At 45.9% G+C, this 24,370-nt stretch overlaps 1 protein-coding gene across 1 annotated transcript in view; it reads left to right on the top strand.

Moving 5' to 3' along the window:
• Positions 1-23,453, top strand: part of ITIH2 (inter-alpha-trypsin inhibitor heavy chain 2) — a gene marked incomplete at both ends in the record, with an annotated part of 38,498 nt that extends 15,045 nt beyond the window's left edge. The window contains 14 exons of the mRNA XM_083365398.1: positions 1,314-1,430; positions 2,821-2,989; positions 3,933-4,058; positions 4,209-4,390; positions 6,164-6,349; positions 8,440-8,579; positions 9,458-9,630; positions 10,924-11,031; positions 15,538-15,657; positions 18,546-18,659; positions 19,220-19,418; positions 19,514-19,686; positions 22,090-22,201; positions 23,306-23,453. Coding sequence (XP_083221524.1) covers positions 1,314-1,430; positions 2,821-2,989; positions 3,933-4,058; positions 4,209-4,390; positions 6,164-6,349; positions 8,440-8,579; positions 9,458-9,630; positions 10,924-11,031; positions 15,538-15,657; positions 18,546-18,659; positions 19,220-19,418; positions 19,514-19,686; positions 22,090-22,201; positions 23,306-23,453 — 2,067 coding nt within the window. The remainder of the gene's footprint in view (positions 1-1,313; positions 1,431-2,820; positions 2,990-3,932; positions 4,059-4,208; positions 4,391-6,163; positions 6,350-8,439; positions 8,580-9,457; positions 9,631-10,923; positions 11,032-15,537; positions 15,658-18,545; positions 18,660-19,219; positions 19,419-19,513; positions 19,687-22,089; positions 22,202-23,305) is intronic.
• Between the last annotated feature and the right edge of the window lie 917 nt (positions 23,454-24,370).

Genomic DNA, 24,370 nt, shown 5'->3' with positions numbered 1-24,370 from the left:
AAAGAAAGAAAGAAAGAAAGAAAGAAGAAAGAAAGAGAAAGAAAGAGTGAGAGAGAGAGAAAGAAAGAAAGAAAGAAGAAGAAGAAAGAAAGAAAGAAAGAAAGAAAGAAAGAAAGAAAGAAAGAAAGAAAGAAAGAAAGAAAGAAAGAAAGAGTTGCAAGAATTGTGTATGTGTAGTTTAAGGAAAAGAAATACGGAGGTTGACATGCAGTGTTCAAGAAATTCACAGGGAGGGATGGAGGGAAGGAAGGAGAAAGAAAAAAGAAAGAAAGAAAGAAAGAAAGAAAGAAAGAGAAAGAAAGAAAGAGAGAAAGAAAGAAAGAAAGAAAGAAAGAAAGAGAAAGAAAGAAAGAAAGAAAGAAAAAGAAAGAGAAAGAAAGAAAGAAAGAGAAAGAAAGAAAGAAAGAAAGAAAGAAAGAAAAAGAGAGAGAGAGAAAGAGAAAGAAAGAAAGAAAGAAAAAGAAAAAAAGAAAGAAAGAAAAAGAAAGAAAGAAAGAAAGAGAGAGAGAAAGAAAGAAAGAAAGAAAGAAAGAAAGAAAGAAAGAATGAAAGAAAGAATGAAAGAAAGAAAGAGTTGCAAGAATTGTGTAAGTGTAGTTTAAGGAAAAATACGTAGGTTGACATGACAGCAGTGTTCCAATATGTCAGGGGCTGCCCCAAAGAAGAGGGAGCCAAGCTATTCTCCAAAGCACCTGAAGGCAGGACAAGAAGCAACAGATGGAAACTCATCAAGAAGAGAAGCAACCTAGAACTAAGGAGAAATTTCCTGACAGTGAGAACAATTAACCAGTGGAACAACCTGCCTCCAGAAGCTGTGAATGCTCCAACACTGGAAGTTTTTAAGAAGAGACTGGACAACCATTTGTCTGAAATAGTAGAGCAGTATCTGTCTATGGATGAATAGATCAAGAGAAAATGCTAGAAGACCTCCAAGGTCCCTTTCAACTCTGTTATCCTGTTATTGGGAAGGAAGGAAGGAAGGAAGGAAGGAAGGAAGGAAGGAAGGAAGGAAGGAAGGAAGGAAGGAAGGAAGGAAGGAAGGAAGGGGAGGGAGGGAGGAAAGAAAGAAGGAAGGAAAGAAGGAAGGGAGGGAGGGAGGGAGGAAGGAAGGGAGGGAGGGAGGAAAGGAGGGAGGAAAGGAGTGAGGAAGGAAGGAAGGAAAGAAGGAAGGAAAGTAGGAAGGGAGGGAGGGAGGGAGGGAACCTACATACAGAAATATACCAAGGCTTCCTCTCCGCAGGAAACCTCAATTTTTATGGTTCTTTTAGAAATCCATTGGTAAGTAACTCTGTCTTTCTAACCTTGTTTTCCAGGTCTTCAATGGGTATTTTGTCCACTACTTCGCTCCGGATGACATGGATCCTCTGCCAAAAAATATCCTGTTTGTCATTGATGTCAGCGGCTCTATGTGGGGAATAAAAATGAAACAGGTGAATGCAAAGTCCCAAGAAGAGTTGAAATTCTTGCATGTAGATTAGTCTAGATTAGGGTTGGGAAACTGTGGCCCTTTTTATGACTTGTGGACTTCAACTCCCAGAATTCCTGACCTACCTGCCTTCCTTCCTTCCTTCCTTCCTTCCTTCCTTCCTTCCTTCCTTCCTTCAGAATAACAGGGCTGGAAGGGTTGGAGGTCTCTGTACTGGCTCAGGAATTCTGGGAAGTCCAGAAGTCATAAAGGGGCCATAGTTCCCCACCCAGAAAATTACTACCATGGTCCAAGTCTCTCTCTCTCTCTTTCAATGAATGGATGGAGAGAAAATGTGTTTTTCCCCCACAAAATATGGGTGAATAATTGATTTCCTGGGTGTGCACTATATCTGGAGTCCTGTGCTGCCCAAATGGGCTGGGTTCACACAGCTGTGAAGATCCCAGCTCAGGTTTAGCATGTTTTGTAAATGGAGTCATTAGTTTTGGCATCTGTGGAAGGGGCCAAATGAAAAATCAAGATACCATTGTGTGATGCCACCACACAAATGAGGTAACCATATCTGCATCAGATGCCTTGATGCAAGTATATAATCACATTGTAGGTGGATTATAATTGTGATGTCATAAAGGATTTAACGGAGACTAAGTCTTTATCTGCCCTAATGAAATATGTTGTGTGAACACAGTAACACCTGGGTAGGAAAAAGGACAGGGGATGCTCCAGTTTTGTCCAGGGTTGGACAATGTCATTGGATATCTCTCCCAACTTATACAGATAGTCCTTGACTTACAACCACAGTTGAACCCAAAATTTTTGTTGCTAAGTGAAACAGTTGCTAAGTGAGTTTTGCCCCATTTCACGACTTTTCTTGCCACAGTTAAATGAATCACTGCAGTTAAGCTAGTAATATGGTTGTTAAGTGAATCTGGTTTCCCCGTGGACTTTGCTTGTCAGAATGTTGCAAAAGAGGATCAGGTGACCGTCGTAAATACGAGTCAGTTATCCACCATTCAAATTTTGATCACGTTACTACGGGCATGCATGCTGCAATGGTTGTAAGTGTGAAAAATGGTGGTAAGTCACTTTTTTCAGTGTCATTGTAACTTTGAATGGTCACTAAGTGAATTGTTGTAAGTCAAAGACTGTCTGTGATATGGAAGGAGACAAAGGATTGATTAAATATGTTTGCGAAACGCTCAATATGGGCTAAATATTGAGGTCATCTTCATCGATCATTCCTCCATTGTGGCTATTTCAGATTCCCCCCCATTTTCACACATATAGCTGACATTTTACAACAGGGATCATAAAAGTAGCCATGTTTTCAATGAGGCAGACTGTGAGGGGCAAACGTTTATAAAATTTTAATCTGATTTTATCTGACGTTTCAGACTGTGGAAGCTATGAAGACCATCCTGGGTGACCTCCGATCCGATGACCAGTTTTCTATCCTGGACTTCAACCACAATGTCCGGTGCTGGAGAGATCAATTGGTTCAAGCCTCCAAAATCCAGACAGATGCAGCCACGAAGTACGTTGAGGGAATCCACCCCAATGGAGGTGAGCGAGAGACACCCAAGAAAATGTAAGGATTTATAAAAAAAAGAAGCCCTCTGTTTGGAAAGTTTATGCAGCTTTGGGAACGCAAGGCTTCCCTGAATTAATAAATGACTTCAGTCACTTTTGTATTAATCTCTCCTGGCTTTCCTCAAAGAAGCCTAGAGAATGTGGTTACTGAGAAGATTGAGACTTTGCAGAGAAGTTATTGACCCCAATCAAAATATTCATATTACTTCCTCAGAATTGGGGCCTGTAAGTCTGTATTGCCCCAGGATAAGTAGGACCATCTATCCTACTAAACTCTTCTTCTTCTTCTTCTTCTTCTTCTTCTTCTTCTTCTTCTTCTTCTTCTTCTTCTTCTTCTTCTTCTTCTTCTTCTTTCTTCTCTTCTCCTTCTCCTTCTCCTTCTCCTACTCCTCCTACTCCTCTACTCCTCCTACTCCTAGTCTCTTGAGGCTCAAACTTGGAGATGTAGCTCTAATTACTTAAGTAGTAACTGTGGATGGGGTTTATAAGCATCCTAACTCACACAAATGGGTAAAATGCCAATTATTTCTTCTTCTTCTTCTTCTTCTTCTTCTTCTTCTTCTTCTTCTTCTTCTTCTTCTTCTTCTTCTTCTTCTTCTTCTTCTTCTTCTTCTTCTTCTTCTTCTCCTCCTCCTCCTCCTCCTCCTCCTCCTCCTCCTCCTCCTTCTTCTTCTTCTTCTTCTTCTTCTCCTTCTCCTTCTCCTCCTTCTCCTCCTTCTCCTCCTCCTCCTTCTCCTCCTCCTCCTCCTCCTCCTCCTCCTCCTCCTCCTTCTCTTTCTCCTCCTCCTCCTCCTCCTCCTTCTTCTCTTTCTCCTCCTCTCCTTCTTTCTCTGGCTTCATGCATTAAAAATAAACAATGGAAGTACAATAATATGTTTTTTTAAAAAAAAATTGTCACCTTTTTCATTTTTAACAGGAACCAACATCAACGATGCCCTTCTCCGGGCCATCTTTATTTTAAATGAAGCCAACGCTTTGGGGATGCTAGATCCAAGTTCTGTCTCCATGATAATATTGGTTTCAGACGGAGACCCAACTGTCGGTAAGAGCTAGACATTCAGCATTGCTGGCTGGGGAATTCCAGGATTGGAAGTCCACAAGTCTTAATGTTGTCAAGGTTGGACACCCCTGCTGCTGTAAGAGGACAATCCTGAAAGAATGTCCTGATTTTTGTCTTTTTTCTTCATATCAGGAGAACTAAAGCTGCCAACGATTCAGAAAAATGTGAAGAAGCATATCCAGGATGACATCTCTTTGTTCTGCCTTGGAATCGGCTTCGATGTGGACTATGATTTCCTGAAGAGGTTGGCGACTGAAAACAATGGAGCCGCACAACGGATCTTTGGGAATCAAGAGACCTCTTCCCAAATGAAGGTGACTTTTCCATCATCCTTGGTGAAGTAAAGGAAGGGAGAGGTCCTAACCGAACAGGTTATTCTGACCTTTGACAGACTTTAGTAAACATAAACTATGCTATTTCTCAGTTCAAAATACCATTTACTGCATCTTAATGCCTTGATAAGGGACGTGGTGGCTCAGTGGGTTAGGACGCTGAGCTTGTCGATCAGAAGGTCGGCAGTTTGGCGGGTCGAATCCCGAGTGCCGCGTAGCAGAGTGAGCGCCTGTTACTCGTCCCAGCTTCTGCCAACCTAGCAGTTTGAAAGCACGTAAAACTACAAGTAGAAATATAGGGACCACTCCGGTGGGAAGGTAACAGCGTTCTGTGCGCCTTTGGCGTCTAGTCATGCCGGCCACATGACCACGGAGACATCCTCGGACAAGCGCTGGCTCTTTGGCTTTGAAACGGAGATGAGCACCGGCCCCTAGAGTCGGAAATGACTAGCACGCGTGTGCGGGGGAACCTTTAATGCCTTGATGGCTTTCTCCATTACAGTTCTAGGTCACCAATTTAACACCAGTTCAAATGGTGGCTACCTTTTATATTTTGACCCAATCCATTTAGGCCGTGCCAACCGAATCTGTAAAGTTAATGACTGAAGGGTTCTGGGACTTCTGATAGAGAAGGCCGTGTTATTAACCTCTGACCCAAATTATTTCTGCTTGAAGACATTGTCCCCCTGCATCAAGACATACACACTATTTATGGTGCATCCTGGTGAGTGGCCCAAAGTTACCCCCGCTGGCTTTCATGCTTAAGGTGAAACTAAAATTCACCGGCTCCTGGTAATTGGCCCAAAGTCACCTCGCCAGCTTACATGCTTAAGACGCAACTAGATCTCACCGTCTCCTAGGGATTGGCTCAAAGACGCTAAATCGGCTTCATGCCCAAGGTAGGACTAGAACTCATGATCTCCTGGTAATTGACCTCAAATCATCCAGCCAACTTTCATGCTTGTGGGATTGGAACCATCTCTTGGTAATTGGCCCAAAGTCACCTAGCCAGCTTTCATGCTTAAGATGCAACTAGAACTCACCATCTCTTGGTGATTGGCCCAAAGTCGCCCAGTCATCTTTCATGCCTAAGGCAGGACTAGAATTCACCATCTTCTGATAATTGGCTCAGAGCCACCCAGCCAGTTTTCATGCTTAAGGTGGGACTAGAACTCACTGTCTCCTGGTTTCTAGGCTCAACTTCCCCCCCATCTATTTTTATTGTGAATGGATTATGATCCTTAGGAAATGGAATATATCTGTGTCCTTTATGCCTGTGCTCAATGGGGGTTGTAGAAGTAGTCCTCGATTTACAGCAGTTCATTTAGTGACTGTTCAAAGTTAATACAGCTCTGAAAAAAGTGACTTATGACCATTTTTCACCTTTATGACTGTCACAGCATCCCCATGGTCATGTGATCAAAATTCAGACGCCTGGCCACTGACTCATATTTATGACGGTTGCAGTATCCCGGGGTCACGTGATCCCCTTTTGCGACCTTCCAACAAGCAAACCCAATGGGGAAGACGGATTCACTTAAGAATCTTGTTACTAACTTAACAACTACAGTGATTCACTTAACAACCATGGCAGGAAAGGTCATAAAATGGAGCAAAATTCACTTAACAATGGAAATTTTTGGCTCCATTGTGGTCGTAAGTCAAGGACTGCCTGTATATCACACATCAGGAATAAGAGTCTTTCAGAAGTAAACTTCTAACGTCTATGGGGTTTCTCCCCCCCTGAATTTGCAGAAATTCTACAACCAGGTTTCCACCCCACTTCTCAAAAAACTGGAGTTCAACTATCCCGAAGGATACGTGTCCGATGTAACCCAGAGCACCTTTCAGAACTATTTCGGAGGGTCAGAGATTGTGGTATCGGGAAAAGTCGACGCTGAAAATGTGCAGCATTTGCAGAGTGTGATAACAGCCACAGCAGTAAGTCCACCTTGATAGTACCCGAACATGATGAGCTTGTGAAGTTGTAGGGATTTTCTCAAACTTTTATAGAGAAATCATGAGTCTTCCAGACTGAAGGAGACTGCATGTCCTTCTCCAAAGCTGATAGTTTTTTTCCTCTAGCTACAGAGAACCAACTTAAGTGACAGCAAAAATTTATCTTGGCTAATCATGAAATGTTAAGTAAGGTTAGAACTTGGGTGAGAGATTCCAGGAAAAACAGAAAGTACAGCAGAGGTAATCCTCAACTTACAATCATTTATTTAGTGACAGTTCAAAGTTACAATTGTAGTGCCACCCCCATAGGGACTGCTTAAGTCCAGGCCCTCCTGACCTCCTCTCCAAGTGGCCACCAGCCCAAGGAGGTCTCTCACGTTGGCGCCTCTGCCTAACGGCCCATAACACGGTAGTATTCTGTCATGATCAGCAGCCACGCACATGGGGCGGTGATGGTCGCTCTCTCTCGACGGTGTCTCACGTGGGATGATGGTGGTTGATCTCAGGCAATAAGAACTTACAGGGAATATAATAGTCAATTCCTGATAAGAGCAGCTGGCATAAGGCAATGGTAGTCCATCTCTAGTAGCCCCAAACTGCTTAGAACGATGGCAGTCAGTCTCTGGTGACAGCAACTTTGCCTAAAACAATGGCGGTCCGTCTCTGGTGACAACAACTTTGCCTAAAACAATGGTAGCCAGTCTCTGGTGACAACAACTTGCCCAGAACAATGTTAATCAGTCTTTGATGACAACAACTTGCTTAAAACAATGGCAGTCAATCTCTGGCGCTGGCAGAGGCCTTCCTTGTCCACTCTCCTCGTCCCTCTCTGACCTCACTCCATGTAATCCCTTTTTATCTCCCCCAGCTGATCCTATCAAACAAAAACCCCTAACCTCCCAGTAAAAGACGTATGTCAAACTCTTTCCTAACTCTCCCTCTACCTAGGAAAAGGAATTGAAACTCCCCATATTATCCTCTCTTCGTCTGGCCTGCCCGCAATGAAAGAGAAAGAAACAATAAAACTTCACCTTTCCCCACCCCTCCCTCCCTCTCTCCCTCCCTCTCTATCTCTCTCTGCCTGGCCTGCTTCAAACAAACAGCTCCAACCAGCCACTCTCACCCTCTCTCTCTCTCTCTCCCTAGCCTGCTTCAAGCAAACAGCTCCAGCAAGCTACTCCCACTCTCTCACTCTTGCTCTCTGCCTGGCCTGCTTCCAGCAAACAGCTCCAGCAACTACTCTCACCCTCTATCTCTCCCTGCCTGGCCTGCTTCCAGCAAACAGCTCCAGCAACTACTCTCACCCTCTATCTCTTCCTGCCTGGCCTGCTTCAAGCAAACAGTTCCAGCAACTACTCTCACTCTCTCTATACCTCCCCCTTTGGTCCGGCTTGCCTGTTAATGAAGCAGAAAAAGTAAATGCGAAAACCCCAGCTTCTTACTCTCTCTTTGATCAGCTGGCTTCTCTCTTCCTCCCTTCTATCAGCTTCCTCCTCCTTTTTCTTCCCTCCTCCAACCCCCGCCCCTCTGCCAGACCCATGGCAGCTGCCGGAGCTCCTCATCTTCCCACCAAATCAGCAGGGCTCCTGCAAAGCCTCTCAGCTGGCCCCGTTCTCACCCCAACTCCGCTACACAACGACACTGAAAAAGTGACTCATGACCATTTTTCACACTTATGACCATTGCAGACATCCCCAAGTCACGTGATCATAATTCAGACACTTGGCAACCGGCATGTGTCTATGACGGTTGCAGTGTCCTGGGGTCACGTGATCGTCTTTTGTGACCTTCTGACAAGCAAAGTCAACGGGGAAGCCAGATTCCCTTAAACCAACCGTGTTATTAACTTAAAAACTGCAGTGAGTCACCGTAGCAAGAAAGATGGTAAAACGAGACAAAACTCACTTCACAAGTGTCTTGCTTTGCAACAGAAATTTTGGGCTCAACTGTGGTCGTAAGTCGAAGACTCCCTGTAACCATTTTAGGAGATCACGAGAAGCCCACAATATTCAGGCTGGCCCTGCTAGCTTATACATGGGTCATTTCTCTGCTCGTTTTTGTTTTGCAATCAGTCCAATACTCAGCTAATGTTGGAGATTCTGGCAGATGTTGAAGGACTGGATGACTTCCTGGGCAAGAATAAACATGCCGATCCCAAATTCACAGAGAAATTGTGGGCCTACCTGACCGTCAACCAACTCATGGCTGAAAGGTAAGAAGTCTGTGATGGAACCGTGAATTAGAAATGCTTTATAATTCTGATCCAGATAGCATAAACTCTGCAGAACGGTTTTAAACATAATTTTATTGATCAGGAATCCTAGGCAGACTTACGTTTGCTGATAGATTCATCTGTTCGTGAGCATATCTGTCCATTCTAGCAATGTAAAAAAAATAAAATAAAGGTAGATTCACCCCATGTTCGTATGGAGCGAAGAAGCCTGGTTGCTTGGGTTCGTGTAGAGAGATGATACCAAGGCACAAAGCCAGGAACCAGTGGAACAACCTCCCTTCAGAAGTGGTGAATGCTCCAACACTGGAAGTTTTTAAGAAAAGACTGGCCAGCCATTTGCCTGAAATGGTATAGGGTTTCCTGCCTGAGCAGGGGGTTGGACTAGATGACCTCCAAGGTCCCTTCCAACTACTACTACTACTACTACTACTTATTATTATTATTATTATTATTATTATTATTGTTGTTGTTGTTGTTGTTGTTGTTATTATTATTATTATTATTATTATTATTATTATTATTATTATTATTATTATTATTATTATTATTCCTCCTCCCACCATTCTAGATAAGCTGCAGGATTTACTAACTAGACTACATTTCCCAGAAGCCATCTCTGCTAAGGATACAACATTAACCCTGTACATGCTAAATACTCTAACACGGTTCTTAAGTATATGCTCTGGCCAGATGGTTACATACCTGTCCAGCACAAAGACTGTAAAGCAACCAAGCTCGGAGAGCAACCAGGACCCCGCAGATCGACAACCCCGAGCTACAAATGTTCTCTTTCATCGGCTCAATCTTCTGTGTTTGGGTTCAGCCTTCACCTTCGTTTTTTTTTTGTTGTTACTCAGAAACGTGGCTCCTACCGCCTCCTTGAAAAGGAACATCACCAAGGCCATCTTGCAGATTTCGCTGGATCACCACATCGTGACCCCCTACACAGCTATGCTCGTTGAGAACCCAGATGGAGAGGAGCTGATGCTGGCTGATTCCCCCCAGGACCGCAAGAGGGCCTGTTGTCCAGGTGATCTTCAAGGGTACAGAGAAGGGCAACCAAGATGATTGGGGGTCTGGAGGCTAAAACATATAGGGAACGGTTGCTGGAATTGGGGATGTCCAGTTTAACGAAGAGAAGGACGAGGGGTGACATGATAGCAGTGTTCCAATATCTCAGGGGCTGCCATAAAGAAGAGGCAGTCAAGCTATTCTCCAAAGCGCCTGAAAGCAGGACAAGAAGCAACGGATGGAAACTAGTCAAGGAGAGAAGCAACCTAGAACTAAGGAGAAGCTTCCTGACAGTTAGAACAATTAACCAGTGGAACAACCTGCCTCCAGAGGCGGTGAATGCTCCAACACTGGAAGTTTTTAAGAAGAGACTGGACAGCCATTTGTCCAAAATAGTATAGGGTTTCCTGCCTGAGCAGGGGGTTGGGCTAGATGACCTCCAAGGTCCCTTCCAACCTCCTCCTCCTCCTCCTCCTCCTCCTCCTCCTCCTCCTCCTTCTTCTTCTTCTTCTTCTTCTTCTTCTCCTTCTCCTCCTCCTCCTCCTCCTCCTCCTCCTCCTCCTCCTCCTCCTCCTCCTCCTCCTCCTCCTCCTCCTCCTCCTCCTCCTTCTTCTTCTTCTTCTTCTTCTTCTTCTTCTTCTTCTTCTTCTTCTTCTTCTTCTTGGTACTAGTAATGGTATTCAAAGCCCTACATGGCAGGGGTCCGGAGTACCTTAGGGAACACCTGCTGCCGGCATCAACTTCCCTCCGCCCTGTGTGTTCCCACAGAGAGGGCCTCCTCAGGGTGCCACCGGTCAGAGAATGTTGATTGGTGGCCCCCTGGGGGAGGGCCTTCTCTGTGGGCGCCCCGGAGCTATGGAATCAGCTACCGGTTGAGCTCCAGATGGCGCCCGATCTTGGCTCCTTTCGCCGCGAGCTAAAAACACTTTTTTGAACAAGCTGGCCTGGCCTGATGGGGGACTGGGGGGGGTGTTATTGTTATTTTATTGGGGTTTTAAGATGTATTAATTGTTTTTAGTATATGGGCATGTATTTAATTATCTTTTAACTTTTGTAATCCTGTATTTTTATTCTTGCCCTGTTCACCGCCCTGAGTCCTTCGGGAGAAGGGCGGTATAGAAATATTATTAAATTAAATTAAAATTAAAATTCTTCTTCTTCTTCTTCTTCTTGTTTTGTTGTTGTTATTGTTATTATTATTATTACTGTTGTTGTTGTTATTGTTATTCCTGCCCAGATGTGACGTGGATGGAAGCAGATGGAGGTCGTTATAATTAATGTCTTTTCTTTCCGCTCCTCTCCCTGTAAACAGGTGCTCTAAGCGTTGGACAGCTCAAGCCCGTCCCTGCTTTGACTCGGCCCGGCTCCAAAGACCCACAACCAGCACTTAGGGGTCCCACTGCAGCAAGTGTATATACAGGTAAAGGAAGCTCCAGCCATCTCTCCTCTTGCTCCTTGGTGGGGGTCTCTCCACACATTTCATCAGCTCAGGCAGGGAGAGACCCGCTGGCTGTACTGACCCAAAATATTAATCTTGATCAGGCTTAAACCTGATCACACACACACACACACACACACACACACACACACTAACTTGGGCTTTTGTGGCTTTGCAGGTGGGGTGAACCTAGCCTGCTTTGATGAGCATGTGGCTCATGAGGACATAATATTGGTTAATCCAGGAACCAAGAGACCTGTGGGGTCCTTGGTGCTCTCTGAGCTTGCAGACGTTTCATGACCCAACTAGGTAACGTCATCAGTTCTAGAAGGGAGTGGGGTTTGCAGAGAGGAGGAGGGGGAGCAGGAGAAGGACTGTGGGATACTAGGCACTGGCTTGCAGACGTTTCATTACCCAACTAGGTGACGTCATCAGGCAATGAGGCAATATGAGCTTTGCTGCCTATTCGTACGCAGTAGCTTGCCCTGTCAGCTTTGTCAACAATGCATCTGTAAACTGGAATCCCACCAATCCCGACAGGAGTATTTTCTGGATGGTGAACATAAAAATGCTCCTCCCCTGCTATTTTCCACACAACAACCCTGTGAGGTGGGTTGGCTTGAGAGAGTGAGACTGGCCCAACACCAGCTTTCCTGACGAAGGCAACACTAGAACTCACAGTCACCTGGTGATTGGCCCAAAGTCACCCAGCCGGCTTTCACGCCTAAGGCAGGACTAGAACTCGCTGTCTCCTGGCCCAAGGTCACCCAGGTGGCTTTCATACCTAAAAGTGAGACTAGAACTCCCCCTCTCCTGGTGATTGGCCCAAAGTCACCTAGCCTGCTTTCATGTCAATGTCTGAGGTGGGACTACTGTAGACTTCACAGTCTCCTAGTGACTGGCCCAAAGTCCCCCATTCGGCTTTCATCCATAAAGTGGAACTAGAACAGGGCTTTTCAACCAGTGGTACGGGTACCACCTGTGGTACATTGACACCTGGCAGGTGGTACGCGACCATCCTAGAAAAGTGGTAGTGGGGGAGGTGAATGAGCTGAACCGGCAGCAGCACCGCACAAGCCTGAGCGAGAGACGGCTGGAGCTGCAGGGCTGTTGGGGCTCAGCGGAAGCGCCAGGATCAACGCCAGGATCCAGCTGGAGCTCAGCACTGTTCCCAGTGCTTTTGCTGAGCCCAGAAGAAGCGCCAATTGGCTGGAATGTTGCAGCATCTCCAGGGTCTTGTGATTTACATTCAGATGCTTGGCAGCTGGTTCATATTTATGACAGTCACAGTGTCCCAGGGTCATGTGAAGTGACCAAAACCTGCTGCAACCACCCAGCAGACGGGGGGGGGGAATAAAAACCAAACACCCTCCCATCCCACCCCCGCTGCCAATCCTCAACATAAATGCTCACAACAATGAAAACCTCGGACAGGAGGAAGAGTGCCACCGGGCGTGCAGGCAGGCGTCTTGCTTGGCTGTGGCTTGGGGGGCACTTTTTTCAGTGCCATTGTAACTTTACACAGTCACTAAGCGTAAGTAAGTCGAGGACTATCTGTACTTCATCACTTTTTTCCTTTGTTTTTTTTTTTTGGTCATCAAGTTTTTGACACCTTGCTAGGCGACTGATGGTCCTCGGATGTTGCCATATCCTAACAGTGGTACAATGGGTGAAAAGGTCGAAAAGCCCTGAACTAGAACTCACAGTCTCCTGGGGCTTTAACCACTAGACTCCAAAGTACTCATTCTAATTCTTTCCTAGACGTATCTTTCCCTACTGCTTATTCACATCACTGACCCATATAAGGGAAATTATGTCTCCAGGGCCCTCTGCATTCACAAATAGCCCTCCACACACACACACACTTTTCATTGGGCTAATTATTACAATAATTAATGATTTTGTGGACCGTAAAGGTAAGGCATACTTACAAGGCAAGCGTTAAACTGCTTCTCCCTGACTGTGCTCTGGTTAGGAAAAGGCAAAGGTATAATAAATGAAGTATGTAAGCCCACTTATGACACACAATAACAAAGCAGCCCTTTCTTAATCCTCCTCCTTGTGAGTTGTGGTTGAATAGAGGGCCAGTGTGTACGCGTGTCTCTCCTGTTGGATCTTGAATACAGGTAGTCCTCAACGTACGACCACAGCTGAGCCCCAAATTTCAAACTTCTGAACAGTCTTCTATTAATGAGAGGTTGTCCTTGGCTTACAAGCCTCCGTTCAGGGGCTGCTCAAAGTCACAACGGCACTGGAAAAAGCGACTTATGATTGCTGTTCACACTTGCAACCGTTGCGGCATCCCCATGGTCACGTGATCAAAATTGGGACCCTTGGCCATTGGTTTCATATTTACGACGGTTGCAGCGTCCCGGGGATACATGACCACCTTTTGCCACCCTCTGACAAGCAAAGTCAGCGGGGGAAGCCAGATTCACTTCACAACAGTGTTACTAACTTTGTAACTGCAGCGATTCATTTAACCGACATGCATGAAAGGTCGTAAAATGAGGCAAGACTGACTTAAGAACTGTCTTGCTTAATAAGAGAGCCTCGGTGGAGCAGTGGGCTAATGCCTCCTTAAGTAACACCAGCTGCCTGCAATTAGTGCAGGTTCGAGTCCCACCAGGCTCAAGGTTGATTCAGCCTTCCATCCTTCCGAGGTAGGTAAAATGAGGAGCCAGATTGTTGGGGGCAATAAGCTGACTTTGTAATAATGCCGCTTGGGGGGGGGCGCGAAAGCCCTAATAAGCAGGCATATACATAGAATGAAGGCTATTGCTAAGCACATTGGTTTGTGCTTTAAATTTTAAGCCGCCCTGAGTCTTCGGAGAAGGGTGGGATATAAATGAGATTAAAAAAAAAAAGTTGTGGCCGTACGTCGAGGACCACCTGTATTGGGAATCAAGGTTTCAGCACCACTTCAGCTTTGTGACTGTCTCCCCCCCACACACACACACACCCTTTTTATATAGGCCATCCAGCTAGTGCTTTTCTCAGCCCCCAGGGCCTTCTTTAAATATACAGTATATTTTCTGTAACTATGAGAGTAGTTTGGAACGATACCAACGTCAGCCCAGTGAAGAGATTACTTGTCATATTTGAGAAAAAGCCGTCAAGTGGAGCCAGGAACCAGCTACCATATTATAAATAGACATCAGTCACCTTGGCAAGTCTGCATAATCCAGCTTTCACCCAGAGGAATCCGTAATTCATCATTTCTTCCACACCTGGCATTTGGCCCGTAAATGAGGGAGGGATAAAATTGAAGAAGGAAAACAGGGTGCTTGTCCCTCTTTGTGAAAAATGGTCATGAGTCAATTTTTCCCCCAGTGCCGTTGTAACTTTAGAGGGTCACGAAAGGAACCGTTGTAAGTCAAGGACTATCTGTACACTAGTTTTCTGGAAAGTCGAGACAAGGGGTAAGGGAAGTACGTTCAGACTTACAAGATTCTGTACACCTTAGAGCAGAGATTGTGTTAGTACTCAAGGGTTGCGCATCTTGTCTGGGCTACCTCAAAGGGTTTACTCCATTGACTCAGGTCCAAGGTCTTCCAACATAACTTCTGGCCCACATGTTCTGTTGCGCAGCCAGTTTTGGCCACCACATTACAAAAAAAATGTTGAGACTCTAGAACAGACATGTCAAACACAAGGCCCGGGGGCCGGATCTGGCCCGTGAAGTGGTTTCATGTGGCCCACGAAGCCATCCTGGAAACAGTGTGGGAACGGCCCCCACTGCCTTGGCCCTGGCCCAGAGACCCTCCTCCTGCCAGAGACCCTCAGATCTGTCCCACTCCTGCCCAGGCCCCCATAGGCACCCTTGGTGCGAACGATGTAGAGCTGGCCACGCCCACCCAGGAGGCCATATGCATTCTAGCCACGCCCACCCAGTAGGCCACGTCCACCCAGGCCATACCCACCTGGCCCCCTGAGGGCAACTGCAATGCTGATGCGGCCCTCAATGAAATTGAGTTTGACACCCCTGCCCTAGAAAGAGGGCAGAGAAGAGCAACAAAGATGATTAGGGGACTGGAGGCTAAAACATATAAGGAACGGTTGCTGGAATTGGGTATCTCCAGTTTAACAACGAAGAGAAGGACGAGTGGGGACATGATAGCAGTCTTACAGTATCTCAGGGGCTGCCCCAAAGAAGAGGGAGTCAAGCTATTCTCCAAAGCACCTGAAGGCAGGACAAGAAGCAACGGATGGAAACTAACCAAGGAGAGAAGCAACCTGGAACGAAGGAGGAATTTCCTGACAGTTAGAAGAATTAACCAGTGGAACAACCTGCCTCCAGAAGCTGTGAATGCTCCAACACTGGAGGTTTTAAAGAAGAGATTGGACAACCATTTGTCTGAAATGGTACAGGGTCTCCTGCTTGAGCAGTGGGTTGGACTAGAAGATCTCCAAGGCCCCTTCAAGCTCTTTTCTGATTGATTGATATTAATCACTCATTCCACTTCTCTCCTTCCTTTATCTAAACAGGGCCCTTAGTTATTGGCCAAGAACAGACCAACAACTCCATTCCATCCTGGGCGAAGCCCACAACGAAATCAGAGGGCCCTTTAGCTGCTGTCAGGGGTCCCACCTCGGCCATATCTGCAGGTAAGGAAGGTTGGACTGAGTCTCCTTTACCCAGATGTGAAACAATCCCATTCATTTGTTCCCAAACCAGATGGACATCAAACTCTGCTCACATGCTGACCTCCAAAGTAATTTCCCATCGAGAAAAAGTTGCACAATAAGCGAAAAATGCTTCCAAGTACAAATTAAGGGGGAGTCCAACAGCTTGTAAAAATATACATATTTTCAGAAGTTACAAAAATATGTTTATAGAAAAATAAAAGATTTTTATAATGTAAAATGGTGCAGAAGTGGAGTTTAAATCGGGGGGGAGGGCATCCAAGCTTTGACAACTTTTAAGACTTGTGGACTTCAACTCCCAGAATTCCCCCCTCCCATACTAGATGGGGAATTCTGGGAGTTGAAGTCCACAGGGCTTGAATTTGCCAAATTTGGACCCCTCCCCCCCGATCTAAACATTACAACTAAGACTCCTCCCGTAAAATTCAATGAAGCCATCATTGCCAGACAGTTTTTATGAACAGGAATGAAAGTGTTTCGTTTTTAATCTGAACTTTTATTTTCTCCACAAGAATTTAACTGCAACCCAATGAAATCATTAGATTTAATCCATCGTCTTCTTCCCCCAACGGGATCTTTTAATTTTAGGGCAATACATGCCTGGTAACTCCAGCTTCTTGCCCACGACCCCAGCTAATAGCAAGAGCATACATTCAGGTAGAAGAAAATTGTAGCCACTCTATGTTTTACTCTGTATAGGAAGGAGTCTTATACTGTATATGCACCTCGATTTTTTAAAAAGAAAGATGGAAGTGATAATACAGCTTTGTAGTGCATTAGTGACGCGGTGGCTCAGTGGGTTAGGACGCTGAGCTTGTCGTTCAGATGGTCAGCAGTTTGGCGGGTCGAATCCCGAGTGCCACGTAACAGAATGAGCGCCTGTTACTCGTCCCAGCTTCTGCCAATCTAGCAGTTCTAAAGGACGTAAAAATGCAAGTAGAAAAATAGGGACCACTCCGGTGGGAAGGTAACGGCATTCCATGCGCCTTTGGCGTCTAGTCATGCCGGCCACATGACCACGGAGACGTCCTCGGACAAGCGCTGGCTCTTCGGCTTTGAAACGGAGATGAGCACCGGCCCCTAGAGTCGGAAACGACTAGCACGCATGTGCGGGGGAACTTTTACCTTTAGTGCGTTAGTGAGGCCATGCTTGGAACCCAATACAGTTCTGCTCACAACAATGCAAAAAAAGATGCTGAGACCCTAGAATCGTGGTGGCGAACCTATGGCACGCATGCCACAGGTGGCACGCAGAGCGCTTTCTGTGGGCATGCATACCATCACCCCAGCCCTAGGCCTTCAGCTAGATTTTACACAACCTTTTCGCTTTAGGCCTCCGCCACTGTGTGCAAAAAAAAAAAAAGAGAGAAAAGGTTCAGTCAATCAATTTCAACTTCTCATGGGGAATTGATTGATTGAACTTTTTAGTCCCACCCAGTCTGCTGTTACCACCGCAGCCACACCCACCCAATGGGCCACACCCACCCAATGGGCCACGTCCACCCGGTGTCCAACGATACATAAGTGGGTTTTGGATTGCAGTTTGGGCACTCGGTTTCTAAAAGGTTCGCCATCACTGCCATAGAAAGTGTGAAGAGAAGACCACAAAGATGGTAAACAGGTGTGGAGGCTAGGAACGGTTGAGGGATCTAAGTATGTCTAGCCTGCCAAAGAGAAGAATTAGCTGTCTTCCAGTATGTGAGGGGCAGTCACAGAAAAGAAGGGACCGGCTTATTCTCCAAAGCACCTGAAGGCAGGGCAAGACGTAACTGGTAGACAATCATTAAAGAGAGATCAAGGAGAACAAAGGAGAAATTTCCTGACAGTGAGAACAATTAATCAGTGGAATGGCTTGGCTTCAGAAACTCCATGATGGGTGCTCCATCACGGGAGGTTTTCAAGAATAGACTGGACAACCATTTGACCAGGATGATATGGGACTCCTACCTTGAGCAGAGGGGTTGGACTAGAAGACCCTTAAGATCGCTTCTAGCTCTTTGATTTTTTTTGTTCTATGTTCAGGGCAGGAGAAGAAGTAAAGGATGGAAGATCATTAAAGAGAGAAGCAACCTAGAACTAAGGAGAAATTTCTTGACAGTGAGAACAATTAACCAGTGGGACGGTTTGCCCCCAGAGGTTGTGGGTGCTCCATCACTATAAATAACTATCCAGAAATGTAACAGATACCACCTTATAGAGTTTTGATCACCCATTCCTTCTTTTTTGCTATTCGTGCTCTCTCATGCCCTATTTATTTTCTCTCTCGCCCCAGTGCTTGGAGAAGCTGTACAACTGTAGACATATTTTTCTTTGAGCCTAGAATCCTAATTTTTCCTTCAAGAGTTGTGTAAAGAACTGGGTCCATGGATACGAGCCCAAATTATTATTCCAGGAGGGCAGGTCTTTGCCTTTAGAACACAGAATGCAGAATAATATGGTTGGAAGGGACCTTGGAGGTCTTCTAGTCCAACCCACTGCTCAAGCAGGAGAGTCTATGCCATTTCAGACAAATGGTTGTCCAGTCTCTTTTTGAAAGCCTCCAGTGATAGAGCACCCGCAACTTCTGAAGGCAACTTCTGTTCCATTGATTAATTGTTCTCACTGTCAGGAAATTTCTCCTTAGTTCCAGGTTGCTTCTCTCCTTAATGATCTTCTTGTCCTGACCACTGGTGCTTTGGAGAATTCGGACTGTCCAATCATACTGACTTTTTGCAGAAGCCAACATGATTGGACAATCATTCTGAAATCGTTTGGTGGGTGTGGCCACATATACCCTGTGTAAGGCATGTAATATGTTTAGGAAGGCTGTTTTGCATTCTTTGAGGCATCTCCTTTGTCTTCGTTTCCAGTGGACAGTGACCCCCATTTCATCATCAACCTCTCAAGGCAACAGGAGAACATTTGCTTCAATATTGATTCTCAACCAGGGGCCATCCTGAATTTAATTTCAGATGTAGAGTCCGGTAAGAGAAATGCACAGTCGATTATGGTTGAACTGAGAGACATTAATAGTGGGCTTGGGGAAAAAAAGTTTTCTGAATCATAGTACTGAATCTGAAAACAAATCAGAAGCTAGCAGAATCTCTCTGAGCTGCAAGCCACTAGCCTCCGAGTTAGAGATAAGAGTGCTTGAGGCTCAAACTTGGAGATGTATCTCTAATCTACTGCTAAGCTTGTAAGCCGCCCTGAGTCTTCGGAGAAGGGCGGGATATAAATGGAATTAAAATAAAAATAAAAATAATTACTTAAGTAGTAACCGTGGATGGGGTTTATAAGCATCCTAACTCAGACAAATGGGTAAAATGCCAATTATTTTTTCTTCTTCTTCTTCTTCTTCTTCTTCTTCTTCTTCTTCTTCTTCTTCTTCTTCTTCTTCTTCTTCTTCTTCTTCTGCTTCTGCTTCTGCTTCTGCTTCTTCTGCTTCTTCTGCTTCTTCTGCTTCTTCTTCTTCTTCTTCTTCTTCTGCTTCTCCTCCTCCTCCTCCTCCTCCTCCTCCTCCTCCTCCTCCTCCTCCTCCTCCCAGGAATTACAATTAATGGGAAACTCATTGGTGCCAAGAGGTTCTTGAACAATAAACTCAACACCTACTTTGGCAAGATTGGCTTTCATTTTGAAGCGAAAGGCTTGAAGGTCGAAGTCAGCACTGAGATGATCACCTTAAAGGACGGTTCTTCCACCAATTCTCTTTCCTGGTCAGAGACAGGAAGCCTCATTCGGAGAAGGTAAAATCCGGGCCTCTGGTTTTCACCTGTGCAAGATACAAGTCTCCTACGGAAGGCAGGCTGAGGGGATTTCAAGCATTGTTCCCTTCTCCCAGGTTGCTGGTTTCGGTCGCGAAGGAGAGCAACGTGACTCTCACCGTAGACGGGGATCTGACCTTTATGGTCCTGCTCCATCGGGTTTGGAAGAAGCACCCAGTCAATGTGGATTTCCTGGGCATCTACATCCCTCTGGCAAATAACTTCTCCTCCAGTGTGCATGGCCTCATCGGTAAAGGCTGGGCGTGGGAGGCGGTTTCATAGCTCCGGGTACTTAGGGGTGCATGATAGCCAACTGAGGAAAGCATTTCTTAAAACAGGGACGATGGGATGAAGGAATGAGTTCCACTCTTGCCCAGAACAGAATCGTCTGTGGCAATTCACAGTCATCCAGCTCATGTGTTGTGATTCAGGGTCAGCCTGTGGGTTCGGCAGTTGGGTCGGACGACTCAGAGGAGGAGGAGGAGGGGGGTGTTAAAGAGCTTGCTGAGGGGATTGGACAGCTTGATGAGAGTTCTCAGCCAGGCCCCTCTCATCTGGTCACGACGCAGACCCAGCTGTGTGAGCCTGACAGCATGGATGAAGATGACCCACAGCTGGCCCTGTTCAAGGACGCCCGACGCAGGAGGCAGTCAATCAGGAGTAAACAGAGGAAGGCAATGGGGCTCCTCAGAAAGAGGCAGAGAGAAGCCACGCCCTGAACTGTATTTAAGGGGGAATGCGTGGGAGGGCTGGTTTGCTGAAGGCAACCGCTTGAAAAGCTCCTGTTTCTTGGTTCGTGTCTTGTTCTATTTGTTTTTGTAGCAATATATTTGGCAGGCGTAATTCCAGCCTCTTGCCTTCTTGTAAAAGGGGTTGTCCCTGCCTTTTCTGCAGGGCCGGTAGCAGGCTGGTACAGAACATCATGGTTATCTCAAAGGTGCTTTTCCAGGAGGCAACTGGACTTACTTTGTTTTTCCTTGAAGACGTTTCGCTTCTCACCCAAGAAGCTTCTTCAGCTCTGACTGGATGGCGGGGGAATGGAAGGATTTAGACTCCTTGCAGCCAGCAAGGAGTAAAAGAAGGCAAAGGACCAGCTCTCTGCAAGGAGTATAAATCCTTCCATTTTCCCCTACCATCCAGTCAGAGCCGAAAAAGCTTCTTGGATGAGAAGCGAAACGTCTTCAAGGGAAAAACAAGAAAGTCCTGAAAATGCAGCTTTCGGACGCAGTGCTTGTGTGCGGTTATTTTTACTTACAGATGGTCCTCAACTTACAACCATTCATTTAAGGCCATTTCAAGTTACAGTTGAAAAAAAAGTGACTTACAGCTGTTTTTCACCCTTACCACCGTTGCAGCATCCCCATGGTCATGTGATTCAAATTCGGGCACTGGGCAACTGGCGTGTATTTATGACGGTTGCATAGTCCTGGGGTCATGCGATTACCATTGTAACCTTCCCAGCCAGCTCCCAACACTTAGCAAACGGCTGATTAGTAACTTCAGTGACTCGCTTAACAACGGTGGGAAGATTGGTTGTAGAATGAGGCGCAACTGCCTTACTTGCCTCACTTAGCAACTGCCTTGCTTAGCAATGGGAATTTTGGGCTCAAATGAAGTCGTAAGTGGAGGACTGTATTTTATTGATTGAAAAAATTTATATGTCCACCCACCCTCTCCAACCATTCACGGTGATTTCAGACAGCTTACAGAAGTAAAACCCGAAATGTAATTACTCAGTAACAACCCCCTCCTTGGAGACAGCAATCAAACAAACCGCGTGATGGGCTATGTGATCCCCGGGCCCACTGGTAAACCCACGTTTTGGGGACACAGGCTTTTTTGCGGTTGTTATCTAGATGTCTGTTGAGGGCACCTGTATACGTTAATCTTCTTTCAGGACTTTTCTCCATGGGTCTGATCAAATAAACCCATCAAAGCTTAATCACAATGAAATAGTTTTTTTAAGACAGACTGGAAGATTCTTGCGGTACCAGTAATTTTCAACTTACACCCCCCCACACACACACACAATTCAGCCCCAAATTTCTGTTAAGTGAGACATTTAGTGAGTTTTGCCTCATTTTACCATTCCTGTGACAGTTGTTAAGCGAATCGCTGCAGTTCATAAAATTAGTAAACCGGTTGTTAAGTGAATCTGGCTTCTCCCATTGACTTGGCGTGTCAGAAAGTTGCAAAAGGGGGTCACATGACCCCAGTGCACTGTGACCGTCATAAATATGAGGCTGGTGCCAAGTGCCTGAATTTTGATCACGTGGTTATGGGGATGCTACGAAGGTCGTAACTGTGAAAAAAATGGTTATAGGTTGCTTTTTTTTTTAGCACCGTTGTAACTTTGAACGGTCACTTAATGAACGGTTGTAAGTCAGGAACTACTAAGTCAAGTATGCATAATAAGTAGCAGGGCTTCAGGGTTTTTTGTCTAGCATAGCTTAGATCTTCTAACACAGCGTTTCCCAACCTTAGGAACTTGAAGATGCGTGGCTGGGGAATTCTGGGAGTTGAAGTCCACGCATCTTCAAGTTCCTAAGGTTGGGAAACGCTGTTCTAACAGACTCTTTGGGATTAACCCAGGTTGAAGACGGTTAACATCTCAGCTAGACGTTTCACCAATGCTTACAAAATTCTTCCCCAGGTCAGTTCATGCAGGAACCGGATGTGGTCATCTACAATGAAAGACCAGGACAAGATCCTGGGAAACCTGATGCTACCATGGAAGTGAAAGGCCAGAAGCTTACGGTCACCCGGTAGGGCATCTGAGGCACCTAAAGGGCAGGCACTCCAAATGCTGTTTGTGTGTTTGTGTGTGTGTGTTGGTAAACTGAAATCCCAGAGAAAGTTGCGGAAGAGTTTAGCAGAAGCTGATCATGGACAGTCCTTCCTTGGCATCATAATGGATTTTATCATTTATTTATTTCTAGCCTGCCTTTATTATTTTGACAAATATACTCCTTCCCCCTCCTATTATCCCATAATAACCCTGTACGGTAAGTACAGCTGAGAGAGAGTGACTGGCCCAAGGGCATTCAGCTGGCTTTCATGCGTAAGGCAGGACTAGAACTCACAGTCTCCTGGTGATTGGTCAAAATCACCCAGGTGGCTTTCATGCGTAAGGCGGGACTAGAACTCACAGTCTCCTGGTGATTGGTCAAAGTCACCAAGCTGGCTTTCGTGCCTAAGGCAGGACTAGAACTCACAGTCTCCTGGTGATTGGCCCAAAGTCGCCCAGCTGGCTTTCATGCCTAAGGCAGGACTAGAACTCACAGTCTCCTGGTGATTGGTCAAGTCGCCCAGCTGGTTTTCATGCCTAAGGCGGGACTAGAACTCACAGTCTCCTGGTGATTGGTCAAAATCACCCAGGTGGCTTTCATGCGTAAGGCGGGACTAGAACTCACAGTCTCCTGGTGATTGGTCAAAGTCACCAAGCTGGCTTTCGTGCCTAAGGCAGGACTAGAACTCACAGTCTCCTGGTGATTGGCCCAAAGTCGCCCAGCTAGCTTTCGTGCCTAAGGCTGGATTAGAACTCATGGTCCCATATTTTCTAGCCTGGTGCCTTAACCACTAGACCCAACCCAGATATTTCAAAAACAATTCCAACCAGCAGCAGATGGACACACGGCGACTTCTAGGGTAGCTATATTTGGGGAAAAGAATGAAAATCAATTGCTGATAGCTTGTGGCCTAACGTCAACCCTTCCAGGTGACCTCAGAGCACTCTTCCTCAACCTTGGCAAGTTTTCCGGGAGTTGAAGTCCGTACACGTTAAAAGCTGCCAAGGTTGAGAAGCACCGGTTTGGGTCAAGCCTGAATTACATAATAATGATTTATGCCTGTTTGCCTTTTGCCTGCAGAGGCCTGCAAAAGGACTATCGCTTGGACCGTGCCTTTGGGACCAACGTCCAGTGCTGGTTTGTACACAACAACGGCAAAGGGTTCCTCGATGGCCACTACAGAGATTACCTTGTCCCTAATCTATACAGCTACCTGAAGCGCTTCTGAATGCTCAGCTTTAAAGCAGGCAAGGAAACGTGCCCAAACGTGGCCACCCAACTCATCTTGTAGCAATTCACACGTGCAAACAGCCTTTGGGAAGACTTTCATCCCGGCCTGCTCCAAGCTTAACACCATCCACATGCCCCCTCCCCTGAAATTACACCCCCCCCCCGGGATATTTGGACATTGTGTCACTGGGACTGTTTGTGCAGAATGCAAACCAAACTTTCGACTTTCCAGCAAAGTTGCATTTGAAAGCAAAAATGTAACCCAAGGGTGCTGGAAAAATGTGGAAAACGTGATGATTATTATTATTTTTCTCCCCTGACTGTATAAAGACCGTTGTATCCAAATGGAATTAAAGTAGAAAACTCCTTGCTGGATCCTGCATTCTGTTCAATTTGTCTAATGTGCCTAAGACGTTTTCAAACAAGGCCTTTAAGACTGGGGGTGGGGGGGGGAGAAGAAGGGAGGGTAGCCAATCTTGGAAACTTTTTAAGACCTGTGGACTTCAACTCCCAGAATTCCCCAGCCCGCATGGCAGGCTGGAGAATTCTGGGAATTGAAGACCACAGGTCTTAAAAGTTGTCCAGATTAGACACCCTTGCCTTAAACAAGCATTGTTGGAATCAAGGCAGAAAAGCTTGCCACCTATTGGTCAAATTTAAATGACAGATTTCGCCGAAATTTAAACATGTCCACAAGACAAGAGAATATAGGCTGGTCACTTGGAGATTGTTCGACGTTACAACAGACCCCTCAAAAGATACTAAAGACCTAAGTTGTGGGTCACATGATCTCATTCTGAGCCTTGGTGGAGCAGTGGGCTGATGCCTCCTTAAGTAACCCCAGCTGCCTGCAATTAGTGCAGGTTCGAGTCCCACCAGGCTCAAGGTTGACTCAGCCTTCCATCGTTCCCAGGT

This window comes from Vipera ursinii, assembly GCF_947247035.1.
Source record: "Vipera ursinii genome assembly, chromosome: 6".
NCBI lineage: Eukaryota > Metazoa > Chordata > Lepidosauria > Squamata > Viperidae > Vipera > Vipera ursinii.
The sequence above is the reverse complement of the archived record's forward strand: the minus strand, read 5'-3'. Positions and strand labels throughout refer to the sequence as shown.